At 35.5% G+C, this 25,565-nt stretch overlaps 1 protein-coding gene across 1 annotated transcript in view; it reads left to right on the top strand.

Annotated features, from left to right (window-relative positions):
• The window catches only part of LOC128228378 (protein SDA1 homolog), a 37,912-nt gene extending 22,653 nt beyond the window's left edge, over positions 1 to 15,259 (top strand). The window contains exons 11-21 of the mRNA XM_052939668.1: positions 4,991 to 5,048; positions 5,228 to 5,286; positions 7,965 to 8,041; positions 8,526 to 8,623; positions 9,200 to 9,276; positions 9,692 to 9,767; positions 10,118 to 10,257; positions 10,717 to 10,919; positions 13,219 to 13,303; positions 13,874 to 14,032; positions 15,121 to 15,259. Of these exons, the coding sequence (XP_052795628.1) occupies positions 4,991 to 5,048; positions 5,228 to 5,286; positions 7,965 to 8,041; positions 8,526 to 8,623; positions 9,200 to 9,276; positions 9,692 to 9,767; positions 10,118 to 10,257; positions 10,717 to 10,919; positions 13,219 to 13,303; positions 13,874 to 14,032; positions 15,121 to 15,168 (1,080 nt within the window). The 3' untranslated portion in view covers positions 15,169 to 15,259. The remainder of the gene's footprint in view (positions 1 to 4,990; positions 5,049 to 5,227; positions 5,287 to 7,964; positions 8,042 to 8,525; positions 8,624 to 9,199; positions 9,277 to 9,691; positions 9,768 to 10,117; positions 10,258 to 10,716; positions 10,920 to 13,218; positions 13,304 to 13,873; positions 14,033 to 15,120) is intronic.
• The last annotated feature ends 10,306 nt before the right edge of the window (positions 15,260 to 25,565 follow it).

A 25,565-nucleotide genomic window follows, 5' to 3' on the forward strand; every position in this document is an offset into this window, starting at 1 on the left:
GTGTCTTTTCTTTTAGTTCTGCAACTTGAACAATGCTAACTTTAAACTCTTATCGTAATTAGTATGCCCCCCTCGAAGAAGAGGGGTATATTGCTTTGCACATGTCGTCGGTCGGTCGGTAGACCAAAGCTTGTCCGAGTGATAACTCGACAATTTCTGGACCTATTGTCAGCAAACTAGACATGAAGGTTAAGCCTGACCAGTAGATCACAGTGACCTTTAATTGGGAAAAATTGTCAAAGCTTGTCCGAGTGCTTACTCATCACTGCTTTGACCTATGGCCTTCAAACTTGACATTGAGGCTGGGCCTGACCAGAAGACGATCCCTATTGATTTTAGGGATCATGGGGTTGAAGGTTAAGGTCACAGTGACCTTGAATGCTAAAAGAACTCGAAAATGCTGGCACTCATGGTCATCAAACTTGACTTGGAGGTTGGGCCTGACCAGTAGATGACCCCTATTGATTTCAGGGGTCATCGGGTCAAGTTCACACTGACCTTAATACACAAACTCGACAACTCCTGGACCTCTGGTCATCAGACTTGACTTGGAGGTTGGGCCTGACCAGTAGGTGACCCCTATATATATTTGCCATTAATATTACATCATATATACTAAGGAGGCTTTACTACTCGCCCTGGCTTACACCTTTCTTTCAATTGACTTAATATTAATACTAACACAATTATGGACGACCATCTGACAATTAGGTTACATAACTCCATATTAACCCTGAATATAAGTTATGGCCCTTGATTGACTTTTTTAACTTTTTTTAGTTATTTTCAAAATGAAACCGGAATGTTTTTGTCAGATGGCGGCATTTTTTATTTACTTTTTAATTTGACCTTTTTAATGCTTTTGACAGGCACATATTACATGGGCTTGAAGTATTATTTCCCGACATGTTATAGTTAAAGTTCACTTGATGACCGAGTTCAACATACTAGGAGTGAAAAGGAAATTTTTGTCATATATGTTAATGCAACTTGGAAATCTTTCACCACATTTTCAAATAACAAGCAGTTTTGTTGCAGTTGACATTTTTTTATTTATTGATGCTGAATACGTTATATATTATACTAACATATTATGATCAAAAATTGAGTTGTCCTACTCATTTCAACTTAAATTGAGCAACTATGCATTTGAAAAAGTATGATAATGAAACAAAAGGATCCCTTACTCACAATTATGTAAATGGCTATATTTAGCTAAGCAACTCTGACACAGTCATCTACATCTGCAAAACATCTAAGTGAAAAATAGCATAACCCACAACCAGTTAAAAACTGTTAATAAATCTTAAAGATGCACTCTTACTCCCAAATGAGATTTACCACAATTGATAATATTGTTTTAACATTCCAAAAAGTATGAATAAATGTAGAAAACAATGGTTCTTATGAAGGTTAACGAGTTTAATTTGAAAGAAATAAGCATAAAACACGGTATTTCTACCTTATGAGACTATAGTAGACCACAGTAAATATTTTACCATTCACCAATCATTTAATCTTTTTGCGCTTTCTGATATTAAATACACAGTTACAATCTTATTATTAGTAATTAATATGTTCCAGAAATGCATTATTTAGTAAGTAGTTAAAGGTTTATCAGTCAAAATTGATGTTTGTTATACATGTGTATGCATTGATTTTGAATAAGAGTGTCACTTTAAATACAAACAAATGTGTTGTTTAGATCTAAATGGAAATACAAATACTGCTTTCATTCAGACCAATACAGCAGAAGAATCTAAACAATGATTGCTTAAACTTTAAAATTACCTTTAATTATTTGAAAAATAAATGAATTTGACAATTATCATGTTAACAGTTTTATAATGAAAATGAATTAAACCTAATTATTAATTACACAGCATTTCTAAATTCAGGTATATACAAATAAAGTTCTGTTTTTGATATTGAAATATGCATGTACACATTCATTCTTTACAAATTTAGGTCATCTAGTGTGACCCTTTTTCTTGCTTTCCAACAATAATGTTTATTTCTTTTACAAAATTGTATGAATACAGTTATGTTTCAATGCTTTTAAAGGCCCAGTATGTTTGGTAAGGTTAATTTATCTAAGTGTATGTATATCCAAATGACTTCTCTTAACCTTTTGGACATTTTTTAAACCCCAATATGATAAAAAAATGCATTTATCACAATGACAAACATGCAACACAACTGAAAGTATATTCTAAATTTAGCAAGGAAAAAGTCAAATCCAAATTTGCATATCATATGACTTTCTAGTGTTAACTGATCAGTACATATTTATATACAAATGACTTCTCAAACCCAATCAAAATATTTTAACCCACAGGATGATTTAAGAAACGCATTTATTGCAATTACAATTAACATTCAACAGAACTCAAGGGTCTAGTCAGTACTTAAAGATTGAGACAGTAAACAGCAATAATAGCTCTGACAGACAAATGAAAAGCTGCAAAACTTTGAACAACCAGCCATTGTCTACAGCCGGACAGGACCATTCTTTGACAAACAGCTTCTTGTCACCAGGCTAGCTATAGAAAGAATGAACAATTCATTTGTGTTTTTACAGGAGTATAGAGTATATTGATGTGTATGGAGGAAATAGCAATAATATTAAAGTAGATTCACAACACAGACGAATAAAAGATCTCAGATAAAAATGATATTATCTCAAAACCGCGGCCACAATGGTCATGAAACATTTGTGCATAAAACTAACAGGGTAAGTTTTCTTAAAGAACCAATCTGGCTCATGCAATGCTACAGTTTTGATACATTTCCACAATGAGATTGTGAAACACTATAAAATTACCGCATGATGTTGTATACTAATCGAAATTGGGCTGGCTGGTCTGTCATCATTCCCCCCGCCCCCCACCCCCACCTGTTCTAACAATGAAGTTATATTTAGGAATTGGATAATAAATATATGAACAGTAATTACCACAAAATACAACCATTAGAGCCCTTATATACAATATGTCAGTCGTTTTAACAAGATACATACTGTAAGTCATTTTAACGAGATACAAAAAATAAGATGTACCGGTATGTAAACTCAGTCTATGCGACCATAAATATAAACATGGTTCTCATTAAAATGTGGTTGATCCACCTCAAATAGTGAAATAACAGGCTAGCTACTGCTTATTCTAATTTTATATTCATTTATTTTCCCTAATATAAACCAGCCCTTCTAATTTTATATTCATTTATTTTCCCTAATATAAACCAGCCCTATTGCCATTTCACTTGTCCATTTTAGCAGGCAATGTGTTCTTAGTGTGAACACTGTTTTAAAGTGTATTATATGGACTAGACACCAGATGGTTCCAAAGTAGGCTAATACAGTATTTCCAATATTCCTTAAAACAAGCCTAGTAAGAGGAAGATAATTAGTTTTTAGCTCTACTGGCCAAAGGCCAGAAGAGCTTATGTGATGGTAATGTGTACGTAGTATGTGCATCCGTGCGGTCGTGCGTCCGTGCAGTTGTGCGTTCGTGCGTCTGTAAACAATTGATTGTGAACATGATACAGTCTTCAGTTTTGATTGTATCTCGATGAAACTTGTACAATATCCTTTCGAAAACCAGCCAGATCCGCCCATAAATGCCTAGATTATGGGTCATGAAAGTTTTAAAGAAATGCTTTCTATTTTTAGCCAGGTCTGCATGAGCGAATTCTATTTTTAGCCAAGTTTACATGTACATGTAAATTCAAGTCTAGAGTTAAGGGAGACAATTTGCAAGTCTAGGATTTTGAGAGACTATTTGCTTTTTGCTTCTGCAGTTGATTTTGTGAATTACTCTGCCTTGTTCTTGTTGAAAGCCCAAAGGCCATTTTTTAGCTTTAAGTTCTGTAGTTTGCGCATTCATCTTAACAAAATTGGTTGTGAGTGTTTAAGTTATGCACCTGGTGTCATTACTGGCCACACCCAGGGTTCACAGGTTTGGTAAACATAAATCTGGAAAGGTTTGAAAATCTTTTTGTGTGTTCGTGCATCCATCTCAGCACAATTGATTGTGAATGTTTGTTCAAATTGATCAATGTTGTCCTAGGATGCCCTTGACTTTGACCTTTTGACCAACTTTTTTTAACTTTTAAAACTACAGAAATTTTTACTATGAGTACAGTTTTGAAAGCATTTTTTTTTTGTCAGATGACTTTTACTTGGCACATATTAAAATAGTTCATGCAACTAATCTGCTTACAATACTTTCTGGGCTCAGATGTTGAAAGTGCTACGTTTTCAGGTAACCCAAACACAAAAAATAAACTATATGTCTGTTGCCTTTTACCCATACATACATGCTGTAGATTGATATGACCACAAAAGCCATGCCAGTAGAGCATAGGCCCCCCTTTTGGGCCTCTTGTTTCGTGAAGCCATGAAGTGTACATTTAGCATGTGAGAGTCAAGTGATGAGTAAATTCAAAGATGCACTATTATTCCCAAACAAGCAGTATCACAATTAAAACAATTGTTTTAATTTACCTGAAAAGAATGAATAAATATCAAAAACAATGGTTCTTATGAAGAAAACCGTGTTCAATTTGAAAATCAGTACATATTCAAGTGCAGACCTGTCGTAAGTTTTACAGATAAAACAAAGGGTAGCCGTGTCAGTTTATTGCAATAATGAGATTTCTGAAAAATGGAGCTTAATTATTTATTAGAGAAAGCGATTATGTACATATCTCCTAAATTGTCCAACAGACATTAAATGCAAAATGCCATTCAGGTGGTGGGGGATAAAAGTGTTTTTAATCTTTAACATGTTTCATGTTTCTTTAATAGTTTGATAACATGGCGTCATGTTTGACCAGGGTATATCAATTCATACCACACCTGCTTATTTCCATCACTCTTAAACCTATGTTTTCCCTAATTCAAATATTGATAAACAATATTTATTCACACTTGAGCCTATTCAGCTAAGTCTTTGATGTATTGCATCTTAATTCATCTACATTTCAGTTGTTCCTGTTCAGTTTCTACCCGTACATACAGCGATTCCTTCAGCCCCATCAGAGAGGTATTAGACTTGTCTCAGTTTGAGGTGTTTCAGTGATAAGGGAATGTCATGCACAGTAGTTTTGTCAGTCTTTAATAAAACAAACTAAAACAGTTTTCTAAGAAATATTTTGTGTGTAAGTATGCAGTACCATGTCATTTTAGTACCGTCATAATGTCTCATGTTTTTCTCTCATTTAGAGGTGACACGATTGCTGTTATTTGGTGCCCAGGCCAGCCACGACCTTGTACCCCCAGAGGTGAGCAACACTTGTATCGCTGTATTATTCAGAAATATATTTATAAACTGCGCATGTAAAGATAATATCCAGCAATTGAATAGTAAATTGTGAAAATTGAGTTGATAGAATACCAAGTGATTACTATAGGTATTTTTCAAAGGCTAAGTCATGTGAGGTATAACAAAATATTAGTTATTGTATTTGATTTTTTTATACTTGAATGACATTGTACATGCGTTAGTCTTTTAAAGCTAACTTGCAAGACCACTATAAGGTGCTGTGATTCATTCTCGAGAGTGTTTCTCAAATAGGAAACAGTTCTAATCACTGATATAAGAAACAAGGAAAGAGCACCACAGCATGGAACAAAACTATGGGCCATGTGCAATCACTGACATTATATAGCATCAATCACTGACATTATATAGCATCAATCAAAGACATTATATAGCATCAATTACATACATTATATAGCATCAATCACTGACATTATATAGCATCAATCACTGACATTATATAGCATCAATCACTGACTTTATATAGCATCAATCACTGACATTATATAGCATCAATCAAAGACATTATAAAGCATCAATTAAATACATTATATAGCATTAATCACTGACATTATATAGCATCAATCACTGATATTATATAGCATCAATCACTGACATTATATAGCATCAATCACTGATATTATATAACATCAATCACTGACATTATATAGCATCAATCACTGACATTATATAGCATCAATAACTGACATTATATAGCCTCAATCACTGACATTATATAGCATCAATTACATACATTATATAGCATCAATCACTGACATTATATAGCATCAATTACATACATTATATAGCATCAATCACTGACATTATATAGCATCAATCACTGATATTATATAGCATCAATCACTGATATTGTATAGCATCAATCACTGACATTATATAGCATCAATCACTGACATTATATAGCATCAATCACTGACATTATATAGCATCAAATATATATAGTAAATATTTTACCATTCACCAATCATTTAATCTTTTTGCGCTTTCTGATATTAAATACACAGTTACAATCTTATTATTAGTAATTAATATGTTCCAGAAATGCATTATTTAGTAAGTAGTTAAAGGTTTATCAGTCAAAATTGATGTTTGTTATACATGTGTATGCATTGATTTTGAATAAGAGTGTCACTTTAAATACAAACAAATGTGTTGTTTAGATCTAAATGGAAATACAAATACTGCTTTCATTCAGACCAATACAGCAGAAGAATCTAAACAATGATTGCTTAAACTTTAAAATTACCTTTAATTATTTGAAAAATAAATGAATTTGACAATTATCATGTTAACAGTTTTATAATGAAAATGAATTAAACCTAATTATTAATTACACAGCATTTCTAAATTCAGGTATATACAAATAAAGTTCTGTTTTTGATATTGAAATATGCATGTACACATTCATTCTTTACAAATTTAGGTCATCTAGTGTGACCCTTTTTCTTGCTTTCCAACAATAATGTTTATTTCTTTTACAAAATTGTATGAATACAGTTATGTTTCAATGCTTTTAAAGGCCCAGTATGTTTGGTAAGGTTAATTTATCTAAGTGTATGTATATCCAAATGACTTCTCTTAACCTTTTGGACATTTTTTAAACCCCAATATGATAAAAAAATGCATTTATCACAATGACAAACATGCAACACAACTGAAAGTATATTCTAAATTTAGCAAGGAAAAAGTCAAATCCAAATTTGCATATCATATGACTTTCTAGTGTTAACTGATCAGTACATATTTATATACAAATGACTTCTCAAACCCAATCAAAATATTTTAACCCACAGGATGATTTAAGAAACGCATTTATTGCAATTACAATTAACATTCAACAGAACTCAAGGGTCTAGTCAGTACTTAAAGATTGAGACAGTAAACAGCAATAATAGCTCTGACAGACAAATGAAAAGCTGCAAAACTTTGAACAACCAGCCATTGTCTACAGCCGGACAGGACCATTCTTTGACAAACATGTCTTTGTCATGTACAGACAAGCATCAATCACTGACATTATATAGCATCAATCACTGATATTATATAACATCAATCACTGACATTATATAGCATCAATCACTGACATTATATAGCATCAATAACTGACATTATATAGCCTCAATCACTGACATTATATAGCATCAATTACATACATTATATAGCATCAATCACTGACATTATATAGCATCAATTACATACATTATATAGCATCAATCACTGACATTATATAGCATCAATCACTGATATTATATAGCATCAATCACTGATATTGTATAGCATCAATCACTGACATTATATAGCATCAATCACTGACATTATATAGCATCAATCACTGACATTATATAGCATCAATTACTGACATTATATAGCATCAATCACTGACATTATATAGCACCAATTACTGACATTATATAGCACCAATTACTGACATTATATAGCATCAATCACTGACCATATATAGCATCAATCACTGACATTATATAGCACCAATTACTGACATTATATAGCATCAATTACTGACATTATATAGCATCAATCACTGACATTATATAGTTATGAATTATCACATCATGAATATTTCATTAATCATTCATGTACAATATGTATTTTATATTGCAGATGATTGAACCAATGATTAAAACAATAGCCAACAACTTCATAACAGATAGGAATTCTGGTGAAGTAATGGCAGTAGGGTAAGTACCTAGTTTCAGGGATATAACTGTATCATTGTTGTGCTGACAAGCTCTTAATAGGAATCAGTAGCATTGAAGTTGAGTGTTTACTAGTTAATCTTTTAATTACAGTGTGATGGCATGATTTGTTTGTAAGAAAATTAATGTCCATTTTCTTACTATGGAATTTGTCTATCAGCCTTCAGGACAAATAACGAAACCAACTTTAAGCATTTAGCATTTATTTTTCGCTTGTGAATATTCAATACACACTTTATTCAGAGTAAGCACATGTAGCAGAAAAAACATTTTTAGAGTGTTGTATTTGTGTAACAATTAAATTTTAGCACTTTGCTTTTCAAACTTTCTCTGCTTTTCAAACTTTCTCGAGTTTCAAACATGATGTCCAACCATTCTTGCACTGTGTATGGAAAGTCTCAGATGGCACTTTTAAAGTGAATTACAACAATGCAAACCCACTTTCCCCTTGTTTGTCATGTTATAGGTTAAATGCTGTGAAGGAAATCTGCTGCCGCTGTCCACTGGCCATACCAGAGGATTTACTGCAGGACTTTGCCGAGTACAAAACTCACAGAGATAAATGTACGACAGGACTCGAATTTCATTTCATTTTCTGTGAAAGCCTAATTAAGAAAAAAGTTTTCCTAATGTGTGATTACTATCATGGTGTATTAATAACTTCATTCAATTACATTTTGTTTTTCTCATTTACAACTTATAAACAGTAAGTTTGGGCTAGTCCATTACCCCAGGGGCTGTATTTGATATAGTTCTTATAATTATCCTTAGACATGCCTCAGTCATTCCATTCAGTCTATTGGTCAATAATATTTACAGTGCAATCAAAACTCTCGGATTCTAATTGTAAAACGAAGATAAATCTTAGATGAGTATTAAATACGGCCCCTGGTGAACACACTCTTAAAGTTGACTGTCCCTTATAAGAAGTTTATTTCCAATTTTGAAACAAGAGAAGAAGAAAACCGGAAACATTACCCTATAGAATTTCTCTACTTGCCCTCCTGTGGTGAGTTGTTTGTTTAAAAGGATAAGCCTTAAGAAATGTATGCAGGCCTAGCTCAAAGTATTCCAGTGCATGTAACATGATAAAACAGAACAGTTCCATTCACAAATTAAATGTACATCCACCATTTTCAGCTGTAATGATGGCGTCCAGGTCCCTTATCCAGCTGTACAGGAAAGTAAACCCGGAACTCCTGAGGAAGAAAGATAAGGTGAGAAAAACTACAACAGGGTTTAATTAGTCATTTCTCTTTCCCATTTCAGAATGATTTATAAGAGAGATTCTCAGAAGAAATTCTAGTTTTTTTGTGAATAAACTTAGCAAAACATACTTGTCAGTCAGTTTACCAAACACAGTTGCAATGCTATTTTGTACCACCGAGATCAGCATTTAAATACAGTACTCTGTTATGCTCCTTCGCTAGAATGAAAATGCTCTGTTAAGCTCAAATTGAACTATTAAGTGTAATCGAAAGTGTACTTAGTGCAATGCTATTTGGCACCAACGAGATTGGCAATTAGGTAATCTGTTATGCCACTTTGCTAGAATGAAAATGCTCCAATTGACTTTTAGCTTAAGTGTACATTGTGTTAAACTTTCAAGGTAATGGTGTTGTTTTTTTACAGGGAAAGCCAACAGAAGCTTCAAAAGACTTGAAAGTACTTGAGTATGGTGAAAAAGACACCAGGACATATATTCCAGGTAAAGAAAATAAAAGATTAAGCACTGATCCACTATACCAGTAAATATGAATTCAATGAGACACCAAAATGAACTGAAAAAAACAATACAGAACTAAACAAATATGAAAATATGAAATCTTTTCTCTTCATTTTCCAGAAAACTTTTTTGCTACCACGTGGTGCATTTTTTCTTATAACTCTTTTATTCAATCTTCGACATGTTTCTTACGAAGTGGCGCTCAGGGGCCATAATGTTGACAAACATCAATGGCATATGAATATTTATCTTATTTTGAATATTTATATTTATAATTTTATCAGCAAGATATGTATTTTACATGCACATTATCCTCTATTGATGGTTAACAGGCACTGAGGCATTGAAGAACACAGAAGACATAGATGAGGAGGAACTAGAGCAGGAGGCCTGGGAGTCGTGTAGTGAGGAAGAAGATAACGATTATGACGGGGAATGGCTAGATGTTCATCACTCTTCTGATGAGGAGGAGGTATGTGTTTTTATAGTGGTGTGTAACCTTAGAGTGAATTAATAGATGTTCAGCACTTGTATGACGATGGGGAGGTATGTGGTTATATAGTGGTGTTTATCCTGGGAGTGAATTGATAGATGTCCATAATCGTCTGAAGAGGGGGAGGTATGTGGTTGTATTGTTGTGTGTAACCTGGGAGTCATGTATTAAAGGGGATATAGACAGTGACTGTGAATTCATATATGTTCACCACTTGTCTGACTGGGGGGAATGTGGTAACATAGTAGTGTGTTTCATTGTAGTCAGGTATGAGGATGACTGACAGTTACTGGGAATTTACTGATGTTAACTGTTAACCACTTATCTAAAGAGGGGAGGTATGTGGTTATATAGTTGGAGTGGTATGCCAAGGTTGAGAAGTCCTAATAATAGTCCTAATTATATGAATATTACGAGCATGGTTTACCAATGTTACAGGTAGATGACACGCTGGTACCAGAGACTTCGGAGGAGCAGGAAGCGAAGGCTAAGTCTGTCTCCACGACGCGTGTTCTGTCCCAAGAAGAGTTCCGGCAGCTCCAGCAGCACCAGGCCGCGCGCGAGACCGAGGGGATGAAGACCAAGACCAAGGGGAAGGGCAAGAAGAGAAAGAGGGAGAAGCAGGAGGAAGAACAGGAAAGGTATAGAGGTTTGCTTTTTGAAGTAAAATGATAGAAGTTTCATCACAGCAAAGGTGTAATGTAATTTTTTTGTAATTGTAATAAATTGTTGTTGTTGTCATTTTGCAAAAACTTAATATGGCTATCACTACAGTAAGCAGAACATCAGAAAATATATTGCCATAAAAGTTTGTACAGATGATTACCTTTAGTTTGCATATGTGTAGCAAGTGTCTTTACCCTGGCAGAAATACCTGTTGAGTAATGACGTTTGGTTAACCAAGATGGTATAACATGTGGCACTCTTGTTTGTTTTTAGCTCACCTGAGCACAAAGTGCTCAAGGTGAGATATTGTGATCGCCCTGTGTCCATTTTCTGTCGTCGTCATCGTCAACAATTTGACTGTTAATACCTTAGAGGTCACAATTTGGGCACAATCTAAATGAAACTTGGTCAGAATGCTACCCTCAATAAAATCTTGGACAAGTTCGATATTGGGACATCTGGGGTAAAAAACTAGGTCACCAGGTCAAATTAAAGGAAAAGCTTGTTAACTTTATAGAGGTCACATTTATGACTTATCTTCAGGAAACTTGGTCAGAATGTTAATATTAATAATCTCTAGGTCAAGTTCGAATCTGGGTCATGTGCCGTATAAAACTAGGTCACCAGGTCAAATTTAAGTAAAAGCTTGTTAACACTCTAGAGGTCACATTTATGACTGTATCTTCATGATAATTGGTCAGAATGTTAACATTAATAATCTTTAAGTCAAGTTTAAATCTGGGTCATGTGCGGTCAAAAACTAGGTCACCAGGTCAAATTTAAGGAAAAGCTTGTTAACAATCCAGAGGTCACATTTATAAATGTTTCTTCATGAAAGTTGATCAGAATATTTATATTAATAATCTCTAAGTCAATTTTAAATCTGGGTCATGTGCGGTCAAAAACTAGGTCATTAGGTCAAATCATAGGAGAAGCTTGTTAGCATTCTAGAGGTCACATTTATATATGTACGTTCATGAAACTTAATCAGAATGTTTATATTGATTAGCTATAAGCCATGTTCGAATCTGGGTCATGTGCGGTCAAAAACTAGGTCACCCGGTCAAATTTAAGGAAAAGCTTGTTAACACTCTAGAGGTCACATTTATAAATGTATCTTCATGAAAGTTGGTCAGATTGTTTATATTAATAATCTCTAAGTCAAGTTTGAATATGGGTCATGTATGGTCAAAAACTAGGTCATTAGGTCAAATCATAGGAACAGCTTGTTAGCACTCTAGAGGTCACATTTATGACTGTATGTTCATGAAACTTGATCAGAATGTTTATATTAATTATCTCTATGCCAAGTTCGAATCTGGGTCATGTGCGGTCAAAAACTAGGTCACCAGGTCAAATAATAGGAAAAGCATGTTAACACTCTAGAGGCCACATTTATGACCATATCGAGGGGTTACAGCAAAAACCTAGTATCTAGTGGATTTTGCAAAAATCATTTTTTTCAATAATTGTGTGTCTTTTCATTATATACACATTGTGTCAAAACATTGGGGAAATATCTCAATTAACTATTGAGATATTGATTTGTGATCAATTCAAGTATCAATTATCTGGTATTTTATGTAGAGCAATACCCCTGTATATTTTTATAATTTCTGTATTGCCAACGTTAACCAGTCAGGGATGTGTGCAAAAATGCTGTATGGCAAGGTGCTGGGTTTTTGCACACACATATTTTACAACACATCTGGCAGTTGTTTCTGTATAAACCCACTATGTTCTGATACTGGGTTCTTGCTGCAACAAACAGAAACATTATTACCTAGTTTGTAACAGCAAAAACCAAGCAAGTAAAGATACACATCTATTACAGTAATATATTGTGTTAAAGTGTTAGCGCAAAAACCAAGTATTTAACCATACCAACTTTTAGCAGTGAGATAAAGCGGTAATTTATCAGGTAACATTAAACCAGTGTGGCTTATCTGAAGAAACGACACCTTTGCTGGGAACAATCTTCCTTATGTTCCTGGAACTTGATCAGAATGTTATTCTTGATGATCTTTAGGTAGTTCTAAATTTGTTTTAATTAAGTCCCCTCTCGTTGCACTTTCCATCGCCCTGAAAAACACTTATTCCCTCCCCTGTCACAATTGCCCTTGCCCTGAAAACACTTATGTCACACTTGAATTGGATCAGGTGAGCGATACAGGGCCTTCAGGGCCCTCTTTAACTTAAATTTTAACTAACATTTTATTGTCATTAACAAAAATATGTAATCAATGATTAATGCAATATTTTGTGGTTTTACAGAGGGGAGTTGCTGAGCCTGTCTATGATTGAGAATGTCCACAAGAAAAGGGCCCACGACAAGGAGTCCAGATTAGCCACTGTCATGGTAAAATAATTAATGAATAAAACTTGAGTAATGTAGGAAATTAATGTTGGTTGACCATTTTTAGATTTATTGGGGGGGGGGGGGAAGATTATATAAGCTGTCAGTTTGTCACAATCAAGCTAATAAAAAGATAACCTAAAAGTAGTCACATTGAGACATTGAGACAGTATTATAGAATTCAAAAACATGAGATTTATAAAACTGGTAATTAAACTGACAAAATATGAAGAAATTATCAAAAATGGCAAGATGATCAAGTTAATGAATGCATTTTTTATATTGGCATGTTAACAATATGTATTCACACTCTGTCTAAGGTTCCCTTTGACATTCCAAACTGGTTTAGTCTTGGATGGGGGTTGGGGTAGGTGGTTTGGACAGGTGGGGGATGACAATCTTAGAATGTTTATATCTGGTTTTATGTTAATTTATTAGCTACATTTGTATATAACAGTGCTTTATTGTCTAGCAAACATATCAAGGGCTTATCGCATTACTATAGTAATGTCTTCTATTTCAACCATTTGGCACTAAGAACGCAGTGTATAAAACCTATACCATACATTACAGGCAGGGAGAGAGGATCGGCCGAAGTATACCCACGGACATAAGAAGATGAATGCCCACGCCAGTACCACGAACAAGGACAAGCTACGCGGGAAAGCATACACCATGATCAAACACAAGGTCATGAACAGGAAGAAGAAGAGATCCTTCAGAGACAAACAGGTATTCAACTCAGTTTGTATGAATGGATTTAAGCTTGATTATAGGTGACCCGATATAGGTCATACGGGGTAGAGGAAACCATATTCGGTTTAATTGTTGAATCATCGGAATCAGAAAATAGATGCTATTTTGGTATAATATAAATTTGGTGACCCAATATGGAAAAATATGGGGTCAGCGCGTGACCAGTCCTGGACCAATGGCGTTGCGTCATTTATGTTGGAGACGTGATAAAACTTTATATGAATCACTCTGGGGTGTCTATGGTAGAAACGAGTGCTGACTATGGGAGTCCATTGTGTGAGACCAAGAGAATGTGCTCTAAAGGTCATCTATAAAATGTTGAAGTTCCAGCATCTTATCAACGATATCATTCAACAGAGAATCTTAAGATCAAGAATTACAGTTAATTATTTAGTGAGTGTCACAATTTAAATTGAAAGTTTTTCTTCCAGAAACATATACACTTTGATTAAACTGAGCAATGAAGCTTTAATTTTCGATTAAATTGTATTACTACACATATGTATTAATTTAAAAAAGGCGATCATACAATACCTTCCTTGATAAGATGGACACTATGTGCTTGTGGGCCTTCAAAGGGTTTTTTCCTGGCCTCTCGTAGATGGACACTAGTACTGTATTGCTTTCTACGTAGAAAATAGTCTAGAGCATGTGTAAAATCAGCCTTTACATTTAGCTGACTTCAGTGAAATACGAGCATGAATAATATCAGCCTTTACATTTAGCTGTTTCCAGTGAAATACAATAGAACTAAGATGAATTAGTATTCATGAAATTTACTTGTTGATAAACATACTCATATAGTCATGAGAAACTTTCGGAGAAATATATGCTTGTTAAACATATAATGTTGTAATCTGATGATTGATATGTCATTATATTTTGAATAAACATGTTAAACTGGGCTACATATAGGCACAGTTTCCTTCAGAAATACAATGTCAATCAATATCTAACCATAATGTCTTTGTTGCAAGTAAGAAAAAATACAATTCTGTAATGACTAACCTGTAGTTACCTTTCATACACATGTTACATATTATAGGTTATTGTTTCTTTTTCAGATTTCTTTGAGGAATTCGCTGTTGAAAAGGCAGAAAATGAAAAGATAAATATTGAGTTCTAAAAGGCTTGTTGTTGAGTTTTAATGACATATGAATCAGATTGTTAGTAAGATATGAATAAATAAATACAATGAAGATGTATCGTTTTCCATTATGTCTCCTGGGTCATTATTAAGCTGAGATTTACACTCAGAAAATGTTATGGACACGATTGCCTGATTGTTAAGAACTCTGTTAAAGTTAACAATGTGATAAACAACATTGTTGTTAACTTCCAAATTGTTTCTGCTCTGGAATTTAAATGGAAACATTTACTTTAATTAGCCAAAATACATACTTGAACCTGATTTTTGATCAATGAAAAATGGTTTATTGTGATAATCATACAAATAATACCTACTTAATCCAAAAAACTTAAAGAAGTAAACATTAGGCAAAAAAAAGAAAAAAACTAAAATAAAGAGCCTATATTATTAAATCCTGTTTTAAGGAACTCGAAGAGTATCAAGATTTTTGGGGCTTGCAGTTTTCAAAGTAATTAAACTTGCCATGTTGAGTCTAAACTATTGACTTGAGACTGTTAGTATATTGTAATAATTATTCACTTATTAGAGATAGAGGCAATGCTTCAGTAGTTTTAAGAAAAAATCAACATCTGGTCAGTCAAAATAAAACTATAAAATTTAATTGCTTGTAACCTTTCCACTTCTCTGGATACATATTTTTGTTCATGTCCTTCCATTGATTAGTACAGACTTTTATATGCAACCTTAACATTTAGACATAATGGCCCGATTTCTGATAAAGTTCACAACATTGTTAACAGCATTTTTGTTAACTTAAAGGTAAATTATTTGATTATGTGCTGCTATATTTAAGCAAAAGAGACATAGCTGAGGGCTTTTCCATTTAAACGTATAAACCCCGGGGGGAAGGCACTTTTGAACTGGACCTCCCCTCTACAAAAGCAAATAAACCGTTTGGGGGCCCTACCTCGATTTTTTTTTACAGACTAGGAATAACCTACTTCAGAAGCAATTTAAAATTTACAAGCATAAAAGGTCAAAGGTTTAATTTATTGAAAATGGATTTAGAAATTATTAGTTGCTAGTGTCCAAACTTGCATTAGCCTTATATGGATGCTGTTAATGATGATACAGTCATTGAACCATTTCTGTTTTAATTCACAAGATTTGTAGGGTTACCATCACTTTCATTTGAGACTCGATAGTCACCGAGTTTTAGGGTTCAATATATTTTGATGCTAAAATACTTTGAAATCATCGATTTACTACTGCAGAAAGAATCACACTTGGCACATCATATCCAGTCTTATTGACAAAGAGAAGTTTATTTTAACTTTAAAGTTTCAATCACACCCTTCAATCTTTTCTCAGAAATTGGCAAAGCCTCTGTCTTCAAGGGCATTTGAAAGCCCATTGACTTCATGGTGGCAAAGAGATCTCAACAAACCTTATGATGCATCAAAAATTGATCTGAAATACAAATCAATAATGCAATTGTAATTGTATTACACATTTTGATGAGAATCTGCATATAATTTACGCTATGGACTTTTCGTTTGTTTGCTGTGCAAACTTTAATGACATATTTATCATTTTTGAAGAAAGTTTATGTGTCTAAGATAATTGGAAAACAACAAAAAGTGGTTGTACATTGTAATTTATTGAAATATCTTACAAAAGTAATTTAAATAAGTATTAAACAATATGTTGCATATTGTAAAACATATTTTTGAAAGATATTTAACAAAATTTAATAATATAAATATTATTATTAAATAATTGTACCTGTAATAGTAATAAGCATTCAGTTATAACCATTTATAAGTTAATACATATATGACATTCAATAGATAATTATGGCTAAAAAACAACAGTCTAACAAACACTTCCAGTCTTTGGTAATTAAGGGTCAATCCTATATGCTGGGCACCTGGCAGGAAGGCAATCGGTACACAGTTGTTTAATTGGTGTTTGGTCAGAAACTGGGCATATTAGAAAAAAATTTAGAATAACTGTAAGTCTCATGCCCTTATAGATGCCCAAGAGTCTTGCGTCTATTTTCTGAGTTCTGCAACTTGGAAACTGCTAACATTATCTCGTGTAAAAGTTATTTTTCATTTATTTTCCCATAGAAAGCATGGCATTGGTGCCATTTATTATGCCCCCCTTCGAAGAAGAGGGGTATATTGCTTTGCACATGTCGGTCGGTCGGTAGGTCGGTCGGTCAGTTGGTCCGTCGGTAGACCGAAGCTTGTCCGAGTATTTACTCAATAATTCCTTGACTGATGATCATCAAACTTGACATGAAGATAGGGCCTGACTAGTAGATGAGCCCTGTTGATTTAAGGGATCATCGGGTCAAAGGTCAAGGTCACAGTGGCATTAAATAGTAAAAGGATTGTTAAGCTTGTCCGAGTGATTAATCAACAATGACTAGACCTATGGTCTTCAAACTTGACATGGAGGCTGGTCCTGACCAGTAGATGACCCCTATTGTTTTTAGGGGCCATCGGGTCAATGGTCATGGTCACAGTGACCTTGAATGATAAAAGGTTTTCCGATTGGTAATTTGACAATGCCTGCACCCATGACCCTCAATCTTGACTTGGAGGTTGGATCTGACCAGTAGATGCCCGTATTGATTTTGGGGTTCATCGGGCCAAAGGTCAAGGTCACATTGACCTGGAATGATAAAAAGTTGTCCGAGTGATAACTTGACAATGTGTCCACCCATGGTCCTCAAACTTGATTTGGAGGTTCGGCCCGACCAGATGATGACCCCTATTGATTTGGAGATGGAGGTCATCGGGCAAAGGTCAAGGTCACATTGACATTGAATGATAAAAGGTTGTCCCAGTGATATTTCGACAATGCCTGCACCCAAGGCCCTCAAACTTCACTTGTAGGTTTGGCCAGACCAGTAGATGACCCCTTTTGATTTGGGGTCATCAGGTCAAAGATCAAGGTCACAGTGACCTTGAAGGCAGACGACAATTCCTGGAACTATGGTCATCAAACTTGACAGGAAGGTATGGCTGACCAGTAGATGACCCCTGTTGAATTTGGGGTTCTTCGGGTCACAGTGACCTTTAACATGAAAAAGTTAACAAAGCTTTTCCCAGTGATATCTCAACAATGCCTATGATTATCAAACTTGACTAGGGGGTTGTGTCTGAACTGTAGCTGACCCCTTTTAATTTAAGGTCACCGTGGCCTTGAACGCAAAAAGCTTGTCTGTGTGATAACTTGACACTGCCTGCACCCATGGCCCTAAAACTTGACTTGGAGGTCCATGCATATTTCATTTAATCGTCCATATAATCCTGACAACATGGCGCTCAGGGTGGGCATTATGTTTGACAAACATCTCTTATTTTAGAGCACCTGCTCAGACTGCAAACGTTATGCATATAAACCAATACTCAATCGTATCATTTATAGGTATACACAACCTACTTTGATGAAGTAGCGAAACTTTTCTTTTTCATGCCGAAAATTGTGCACTGATATATTTGAAGCCACGTGTTCAGTGGACCATTTTATTGATTATTCTACCAGGGGATGTATACATCTATGCTGAAGCGGATACTGATCTTTGATTGGTCAGTCTCTGGCTTTCAACTCCGCCTTCCGTCTAGGTGATTTTGACAAGCGTAGTCGGTAAATCATATTTATGACTCTATATAGGAGTGATTACCTGTATCATATATTAAGTGTCCGCAAGGTTAGCCTAATCGGTATAGCGTTGGACACTGAATCTGACAACCCGGGTTCGATCCCCGGGGGGACCAGGTCTCATCTGTTGTGATTGATATGAAATCCTTTCTACGACCATTCGCACAGTACCACTGCCGCTGGCATGTACCGAAATTGTCAGTTCCTTGCAGAGGTGAAGGCACCTAGTAGTGGTTAACCGCCTAATAGTCTGCCCAGGATAGGTGTGCGGTGATTGAACTGTCACTCTGGAACCCTTCAATGTGCTCACGCCGGGAACCGGAGTATAAACTACTAACACCACCACCATATTTTAAGTATTTTTAGAAGTTTGCTGAATGAGGAAAGAAGTTTTAATTTATTTAGCCCAATGTTTTTAAGAATACCTGTCCAGTGTGCCTAATATGACATTTATGATAGCCCAAAATATCGACAAATACATACATAATGTATTGCATAGAAACTAGAGAAATGTATTTTTTAACTATCCAACATACTTCATTAATCAAAGGAAAGCACTGTGCTTGTAAATCGGTACACATTCACGTGCAAACATGTAATAAATGGGTTGAGACATATTGTTGTTGCCCTGTCCATCAGCCCGCCCGCGTCCAGTAAATGACCCCTACTGATTTTAAGATCAAAAAGTCAAATGCCAACAAAAAATATTATTCTTGACAAAAGTTGTGTCTTGATATATTGAAACCATGTGTTCGGTGGACCATTTTATAAATATACACCCAAGGGTTATTAAAGAGCTAAGACGCAACGGATATTTCTTACGTTTGTTTAATGGGGATAAAAGTTCCTCAGTTAACACACAGGGTTCTAAACACACACACGCACGCACACACGCACGCACGCACGCACGCACACACACACACACACACAGGCCGTTTAATCGGACATTTACGGTACATGATGTAATAAATTTTGACAAAAGACGTGTGCCTCAGTGTAGAACTAATTATTTTGCATTATTTACCATCCTTGATCCTGTAATAGCATTTTAACAACAAAAATAAAATGTTTCAAACTCAGACACAAGCTATGTTTGAGTATGTAAGACCCTGGGCACTCACTTACATCATGAGTCTGAGTGGGACTAAAAATGCAAATTCTGACATGTCATACACTGAATCATCTATAATGTAGTGTTTCTTGACAGAATATATGTAAATGATTGTTAAACGTTAGTGAATACAGACCCAGGTTTCAAACAAACTACATAAAGTTCAAAAATATACCGTAGACAACATTTTATTTGGAAATTCCCGTTGACAAACAGATCATCACGATACCACTAAACTTAAAGTAATTTGAGTAGCAGATTTGAGATATGATCTATTTTGAAAATATTTTGCCTATCCTCATCTTCAACACAAGCAGTGAGAAAGTTAAAGCAATGCAATGACTTATTCCTGGAATACGAAAGTAAACATTCATTGACTCAAATGCATTTTATGGCAATGTACATATTAAGGATAAGTGCCACAAACAACCTGATTGTATAACAACTCATTGTGAGATACTGAATTATGGATAGCGATAGGGAGAGTGAGAGACTGTTTTCCCTGAGGCTGTCCCGGGTGATGGGGGATATCGGGGTCAACAAATGGGTGATTGCCAGGAGGAGGAGATCATTCCTGAGGCAGGAGATTATGGACAATGTAAATAACTTGTTGACAAATGATAATTATAGTCAGACTAATTACATATTTGGGAGCCAGAGTGAGGGTACAACAACCCTTGGGATGAAATCTGATGTTGACCTCTTGCGATATTATAACAATGAACATGTGGCCCTTGACTTCAGTGACTGGCAATATGGAAAGACAAATCTGCTGGTGTTAAAGAATGAGCTCACACCTCCTCAACACTGCTATTTACAGAGACTGAGAGGTGACTATCCACTACCAGCAGCACATGCACATTATCCTGATGATGTGCTGGATGGAGAAGGAAGAATACTAGTGGCTAATACTTGTGTTGAACGACAGGACTGGGTACAGAAACAATCTGAATCTGGTAGAATAATTAGACATGGGCCATCATTATCCTATGATGAAAAGTATGACGTTGTTAATGCTAACCATTGTAGCAAGCTGCCACAGGAATGCCAGTTCATGTTTCACAGACCTCGCCCTGGACACTGGCCCAGACCTGACACACTAGCCAGGGCCAGTGAGGTTGGAGTCTTCCTAGTGCCACAGGGCTACACTGAGAGCCCAGCTAAACAATTAATCTGTAGATCTACAGCATTCATGGTCCCTTCAAAGTTAACCAGTTACCCTTATTCAAAATGGCAGTGGAGATTTTCAACTTCATTGATGGAACGATTTCTAATGTTTGATTTTAGCCCTGTTCAAGTGAAAATATATACACTCACCAAAATAATTAGAAACTTTTTATTCAAGTCTGAGTTTAGAAATAGATTTAGCACTTTTCATATTAAAACTGCAATGATGTTTACAATAGAAAACTATCCAGCTGAGATATGGAGGGAAGACAATATTGTGAAATGTGTGTGTCTGCTTTTGGACACACTGAAAAGATGGGTTAAACGGAAGTATTGTCCCCACTTTACAATCTCTGGAGTTAATCTGTTTGTGGGAAAATTGAACTTTTGGGAGTTTCCAAAACTGTGCATTATTATTTCCAATCTCATCAACACAAAACTGCAGTGTTTGTTTTGGACTAGTATGGACAATATTGATTTGAGATTGCTACAATGCTCAGGTCTTGAAAACATACCCTGTCAGAATGTGAGCACAGAAACCCAAACCTGTTGTGTTTTAAAGGAACTACTGGTTGAAGACGTACATGTGCTTTCATTTTACATGGATATATTGACAACTGCTCAACCAGTTGATTACATCAAACACCACCTGTTTGTTTTACAGACTTTTTCAGATTCCCCAAAAGAATCAGAAAAGGAAGTAGTTTCTCTATGGACACCATTTCTGTGCAGCACCTATGCATCCATGCTGGCTTCAAGATGCATCTACCAGGGACAACCAATCACACCGGATATCGTAATCTGGTACCAGCGTTCACTTGACTCGGACCTAATGTCCAGTTGGTTGAAGTTTGCATCTATGTTGTACTGCAGTGGGCAGTATGAGGTAGCTGCAGAAGTATTGACTTACTGTCAAGGACTGCTTGGGCCAGAAGTATGCCAGTGCTGTGGACATCATGAAAGAAAACACTTGGAACCAAGCACTGAGTTTATGAACAAGCTGATCACATTGTCAACCACTGAAGTACTAAAGAAGCACATAATGATGTGTATGACTTTCACAATAAATGAAATACACTGCATTCCACAACATCTTCAATCAGAAATGATGAGATGGATTACAGTTGATCCAATGGTCATTAGAGAAAGGTGGAAGTCGAATGTAGTCTCTGACTGTATCCCATTCCTGTACTACCTACAACATCTCACCTACACAGAGCTACACAAGTACAGTAAAGCACAAAAAGCACTAGATACCCTACACATGTACACAATGGATACAACACTAGGCCACATTGACACAGCCTTCAACATGCTGGGCCACTGCTATGAACTTCAGAACAGGTTGGACCTGGCTTTGATGTGCTACAACAGATCATTGGAAATCTATGACAGAGACAATGTCTCCATCATGCACAAAGACAGGATACTTCGTCAGTGTTTAAATAGCCGATATCCACATTGACACAGCCGTCAACTTGCTGGGCCACTGATTTGAACTTCAGAACAGGCTGGACCTGGCTTGGATGTGCTACAGCAGATCATTGGAAATTTATGACAAGAGACAATGTCTTTTAAAAAAAGTTTTTATGATATTCACATTGACATGCTTTAACTTGCTCTTTCACTGTTATTACCATCAGAACAGGCTTGACCTGGCTTTGATGTGATACAACAGATTATTGAATATTCAAGACGAGGACAATGTCTCCAATTGGCATGAGGCTAGGGTACTTCATAAGTTTTTTTTGTGGAGCTGATATCGAAATTGACACAGCCTTCAATATGCTGAGTAACTGCTATGAGCTTCTGAACAGGCTGGACCTGGCCTTGATGTGCAACAGCATTTCATTGGATGCATGCGACAGAGATTAAGATTCAATTTGGCATGCAGCCAGGATAATACAACATGTTTTACATTAAGTACAATGCTACTTTTAAAACAAATGCTGCCATGATTACTATTAAATATTACTTTACCACCTATGTACATATGAAATATTTGTATGCATGTTTTCATGTGTAAGAAAATAAGATATTGATAAATACAAAAACTTTCTTCAATATTGTTTTCACCTCAGAAAAAAGTGCTGCCACATTGATTATTCTTTATGCAACAATGAAACCTTGTGAGTGGGTCTTCTATGCATGACTGAGCAGGTCCGGTCATAAACATAATCTTCATAGAAAAATAAGATTTATATTGTTAAGCCATGCTATTGCCATATTCAATATAAAGCAATTAAGATTGACCTTAAATCTAAGAGTAAAAACTAAGTGTTTTGATTGGCCTGTATATTTAGCAGACCAATAGGCCTAATGGGTTCATTGAGGCATGTCTAAAGATAACGATAAGATCAAATGAATATTGAATACTGGCCCAGAGGTCTCTCTGCAATAAGTAGACTTTTGTAAAAAAATGAGTCATTAGATACAAAATTTGCTGTGCTTTTTAAATTTGGTAAACATGAACAGTTAAAATCAGTTAAAATAAATACCGGGTAGTCAAAATTAGGCGGATTGTTCAGATCATTTTTTCAGTTTTTGTTCGGAACAGAGTATTTAACTAGGTGCTTGGTCAGATACCGGCCATATTAGAAAAATATAATTTTATGCCGACATAAAATGTTTTATGGATCTGCGGGTTGAACTGAATCACCCCTTGCTAAATGTGCGTGTTTAACCGTTTACATCCAAAGCGTGGCTTAACAGCGCTCCACGCCGTGACCAGTGGCCACGTGGTGTGTGCTTGGCTTATCAGCGTTCCAAGCCGTGACCAGTGGTCACGTGGTGGGGGTCAGCCTATCGCTAGCCTCCCGCGTCAGCCATTCTAGAAAAATCTTCTGAGATGCGTGCTTGCATATTTTGAGCAAAAATATTTTTGCATAATTTTTCCTCCACCTCCCAATCCACCTCCATACATATTCAAATAATCTATGTGTATATTATTTAAAAAAAAAATTTGCATTTCTTTATGTTGTATATTTGTAGTGCAATCAACTCATTTCTAAGTTGTTTGTGTACTGTTTTATACTGTCATTTCTTTGAACATATACATGTTTAGGCATTTGTTCTAGTATATTTTGGTTTTATTGTTACACGGTTATTCATTATTGGGCGGTTATTTGGACGCCCAATGTGCTAGTCGTGAATAATATGTTACGAGGATGTCAAACTCGTATTTATTATTAGTTTTGACATTGAATAAATGTCCTTTTCACTGACTGTGGTTTATTATTCACGTCTCCCACTTAGTTGAACTTGTCATGGCCAGCCCCTCCTTATTCAGTAGCAATACATAAAAACTTTAAATACCGTTAATGTCTCATTAGATGCGCAAGAGTCAAGTGTCTTTATTCTGAGTTCTGCAACTTTTACAATGCTAGCGTTATCGTAATTATTATACCCCCGACAAACGAAGTTTGAAGGGGGTATAATGGAGTCACCACGTGGTCGGTTGGTCGGTCGGTCGGTTGGTTTGTCGGTCGGTCCGTTGCAATTTACCTTGTCCAGAGCATAACTTAAAAACTACTGGATGGAATTGGATTAAACTTCATACAATTATAGAGCATAATTAGAAGAAGTGCAGTGTACAATAACCATAACTCTATTCTTGCTTATTACTGAGTTATTGCCCTTTGTTACTTTTTTGTCCAGAGTATAACTTGAAAAGTATTAGATGGGATTCATTGGAACTTCATACAATGGTAAAGCACAATGAGAGGAAGTGCAGTGTTCAAGAACCATAACTCTACTTTAGCTAATTACTGAGTTATTGCCCTTTATTTGTTTTTTGCTGTCAAATATTTTTCTAGACAATAACTTGCAAACTACTAGATGGAATTTATTAAAACTTAATACAGTGATAGATCATAATGAGAGGGAGTGTAGTGTACATGAACCGCAATTCTATTTCAGCTAATTACAGAGTGACTGCCCTTTGTTACTTTTTCTTGTCCGGAGCATAACATGAAAACTGTTGGATGGAATTTGATAAAACTTTATACAGTGATAGACCATAATGAGAGGAAGTGCAGTGTACAGGAACCGCAATTCTATTTCAGCCAATTACAGAGTTATTGCCCTTTGTTACTTTTTTCTTGTCCGGAGCATTACTTAAAACTACCGGATAGAATGTAATAAAACTTTATACAATTGTACAGCAAAATGAGAAGGGGTTCAGTGTACATGAATCATAACACTATTTTGGCAAATTACAGAGTTATTGCCTTTTTCTGTGTTTTTTTTGTCAAACTTTTGTCCGGACAGTAACTTGAAAACTACTAGATGGAATTTCATAAAACCCCATACAATGATAAATCATAATGAGAGGCGGCGTTCGGGGTATTAATCACCTTCAGTGATAGCTCTAGTTATGCCTCCTTCGAAGAAGAGGGGGTATATTGCTTTGCACATGTCCGTCGGTCGGTCCGTCCATAGACCAAAGTTTGTCCGAGTGATAACTT

Source organism: Mya arenaria, chromosome 3, assembly GCF_026914265.1.
Source record: "Mya arenaria isolate MELC-2E11 chromosome 3, ASM2691426v1".
Lineage (NCBI taxonomy): Eukaryota > Metazoa > Mollusca > Bivalvia > Myida > Myidae > Mya > Mya arenaria.